This window comes from Beta vulgaris, chromosome 4 (genome assembly GCF_026745355.1).
Source record: "Beta vulgaris subsp. vulgaris cultivar EL10 chromosome 4, EL10.2, whole genome shotgun sequence".
In the NCBI taxonomy this organism is placed as follows: domain Eukaryota; kingdom Viridiplantae; phylum Streptophyta; class Magnoliopsida; order Caryophyllales; family Amaranthaceae; genus Beta; species Beta vulgaris.
This window is the reverse complement of record NC_079205.1, coordinates 36,998,248-37,001,306: the sequence shown is the minus strand read 5'-3', so window position 1 is coordinate 37,001,306 and position 3,059 is coordinate 36,998,248. Positions and strand designations below refer to the sequence as shown.

The following is a 3,059-nucleotide window of genomic DNA, read 5'->3' as shown; positions in this document are numbered from 1 at the left end:
GGAGACAACCCGTTTTTTTTCACCTACTTTTATTTCTTTCTTTTCTTTTTAGTTTTGATTTACTTGTAATGTTGACTTGACACATATTATTATGATTTTTGACATGTTTGTTGTGGTGATTTTGTGATCTGGGTATATGTATGATTTGTCGTGTATGTGTGTAGAAAAAGGAAAAGAAAAATTGGCTTAATATTGGACTCAGAGCTACTGCTCCAAAACATTGGAGCGCTAGCTCCAAATCTAAAAATGAATGCCGTAATGTTGAAGCCCCCGCTCCAACCTCGTGGACCGACCACTCCCGAAGCCAAGGAAAAAAAGGGTAAGTATGGGGATCAGAGCTCTCGCTCCAAAGTGATGGAGCGCCAGCTCTGAGACCCCATTAAATATGGCAACATCAGAGCTCCCGCTCCAAAGCTTTGGAGCGTCCGCTCTGAGCCCCCACAAAATACCACAACATTAGAGCTCCCGCTCTAAAGTTTTGGAGCGCCCGCTCTGTGCTCCCCACAAAATACCGCAACATCAGAGTTGTCGCTCCAAAATTTTGGAGCGCCCGCTTTGGGCTTGGAGCAATCTGCCGCAGCATCAGAGCTCCCGCTCCAAAAATTTGGAGCACCCGCTTAGGTTAGCCAGAGCGAATGCTGCTGGCTTGGAGCGGGAACTAAAAAATAATGAAACATCCCATGTCATATGGGAGCTAACAAGACCACCACATGCATGGTGATGAATGACACATCCCTAATACATCCTCAATCTCATCATTCGAGAGACACCTCCGGTAAATACCATCCACCCCTCGCTTGAACAAGTATGGGTCCTCCCATACATAGGGCTTGGCTTCATGCATGAACCTCCTCTTTTGTTGGTAGTTAAGGTCGTCTAGTATGACGCCACAAGCATGAAGATTTGCAAAATCCGCAAACCAAGGAGCATACATGGCCTTTACGATGTAGAGGAAATCATCTTGGAGAGAATCATTGATAGGAGGGTCCAAGTCTTGTGAATTACACATGGGAAGGCGAGAAAGGTGGTCGACAACTGAGTTTTTAGTGCCCTTCTTGTCTTTGATCTCAATATCAAACTCTTGTAAGATGAGGATCCACCTAAGTAACTGTGGTTTGGCATCATTCTTGGCCATGAGGTACTTGATAGCTGCATTATCCATGTATACCACTACCTTGGAACACACAAGATAGGGCCAGAACTTGTCAAAAGCCAACACGATTGCTAGGAGTTCCTTCTCCGTGGTGGCATAATTTATTTGAGCGAAACCAAGTGTCTTGCTTGCATAATAGATCACATGTAGCTTTCGGTCTTTTCTTTGCCCTAAAACGGCTCCCACTGCGCTACCACTAGCGTCACACATTAATTCAAAAGGCAAGCTCCAATTCAGAGCTTGCACCATGGGGGCGGAAATTATGGCCTTTTTTTAAGTTTAAGAAGCATGCATGCAATCTTTGTCAAATTTAAATTATATATCTTTTTGAAGAAAATTAGATATAGGCTTTGAGATTTTTAAGAAATCTTTGATAAAACGGCGATAAAAGTCTGCATGTCCAAGAAAAGATCTCACTCCCTTCACCGAAGTCGGGGGAGGTAATTTCTCAATAACCTTAATTTTAGCTCTATCCACCTCAATCCCTTTTTAAGAGATTTTATGACCAAGGACTATGCCATCTTCAACCATAAAATGACATTTTTCCCAATTAAGAACGAGAATCATCTTTTGACATCTCTCCAAAACTTTTTGAAGATTGGAGGGACAAATGTCAAAGGAAGAACCTACCACACATAAGTCATCCATGAAGACTTCTATGGTCGATTCAAGCATGTCCGAAACGATGGTGGTCATACATCTTTGGAAAATAGAAGGAACATTGCACAATTCAAATGGCATCCTTCGATAAGCAAATGTGCCAAATGGACATGTGAATGTAGTCTTCTCTTGGTCATCGAGATGAATGTGGATTTGAAAGAACCCCAAATAACCATCCAAAAAGCAAAAATGGGTATGACCCGCCAATATCTCAAGCATTTGGTCAATAAAAGGGAGTGAGAAATGGTCTTTTCGGGTGGCCGTATTCAATTTACGATAATCAATGCACATGCGCCACCCGGTGACCAATCTTGTGGAGATAAGATCACCTTTGTCATTTTTAATGACGATCATTCTCCTTTTTTTCGGGACAACTTGAACGGGGCCAACCCACCTACTATCCGAGATAGGGTAGATGATCCCCGCCTCAAGGAGTTTCAAAACTTCCTTTTTTACCACTTCCTTCATGTTAGGATTTAGCCGTCTTTGAGGCTCAATAGAGGAGGCTTGACCATCATCCAAATGAATTCTATGCATACATAATGTGGGACTTAAACCCTTGATATCATTAATTGTATACCTAATGGCACTTTGATGTTGTTTTAGAACACAAAGAAGTTTGTCAAGAGAAGGGCCATTGAGTGTAGAATTGACAATCAGGGGATAAGTCTCATTATCTCCAAGAAAAACATATTTCAGAGAAAGAGGAAGAGGTTTTAACTCACATATGGGAGGAGGCGTAGTCCTCTCCTCTTTTTCCAATGAAGCTTCCACGATCTCAAAGCTAGAACGGGTAGGTAAGATTGGTGCTTTGTCCATTGCTTTTTTAAAATGGCAAGCTTCACTTTCTTGCTCTTTATCTTCTCCTAGTAACACATATTCAAGTGGATCTCTTGCTTCAACCAAAACCCTTAGGTTCAACACATCATGCTCAAGAGTATCTATTTGATGAATTTCTTCCATAATTAGAGCCTTCATGTTCTTGTTGAAAGCGAACTCCATCTTCTCATCACCAATCCTCAATGTCAAAACATCTCTCTTCATGTCTAGCACTCCGGCCGTTTTTTAGAACGACCTTCCCAAAATATGAGGGACTTTGGAGTCTTCTTCCATTTCCATCACTACAAAGTCACAAGGAATGAAGACCCTCCCAACTTGCACCGGAACATCCTCCAATTCTCCAACGGGTACTTTAACCGAGCAGTTCGCTATAGTTGTATCACTCTTCTTGTTGGTTTAAGCTCAA

General features: G+C 42.0%; 1 protein-coding gene across 1 annotated transcript; it reads right to left on the bottom strand.

The window, feature by feature from the left end:
- Positions 1–1,642: 1,642 nt before the first annotated feature.
- Positions 1,643–2,857, bottom strand: LOC125496624 (uncharacterized). The gene has a single exon (XM_048642136.1). The coding sequence runs from the start codon at positions 2,855–2,857 to the stop codon at positions 1,643–1,645; it is 1,215 nt and encodes a 404-aa protein (XP_048498093.1).
- Positions 2,858–3,059: the final 202 nt, after the last annotated feature.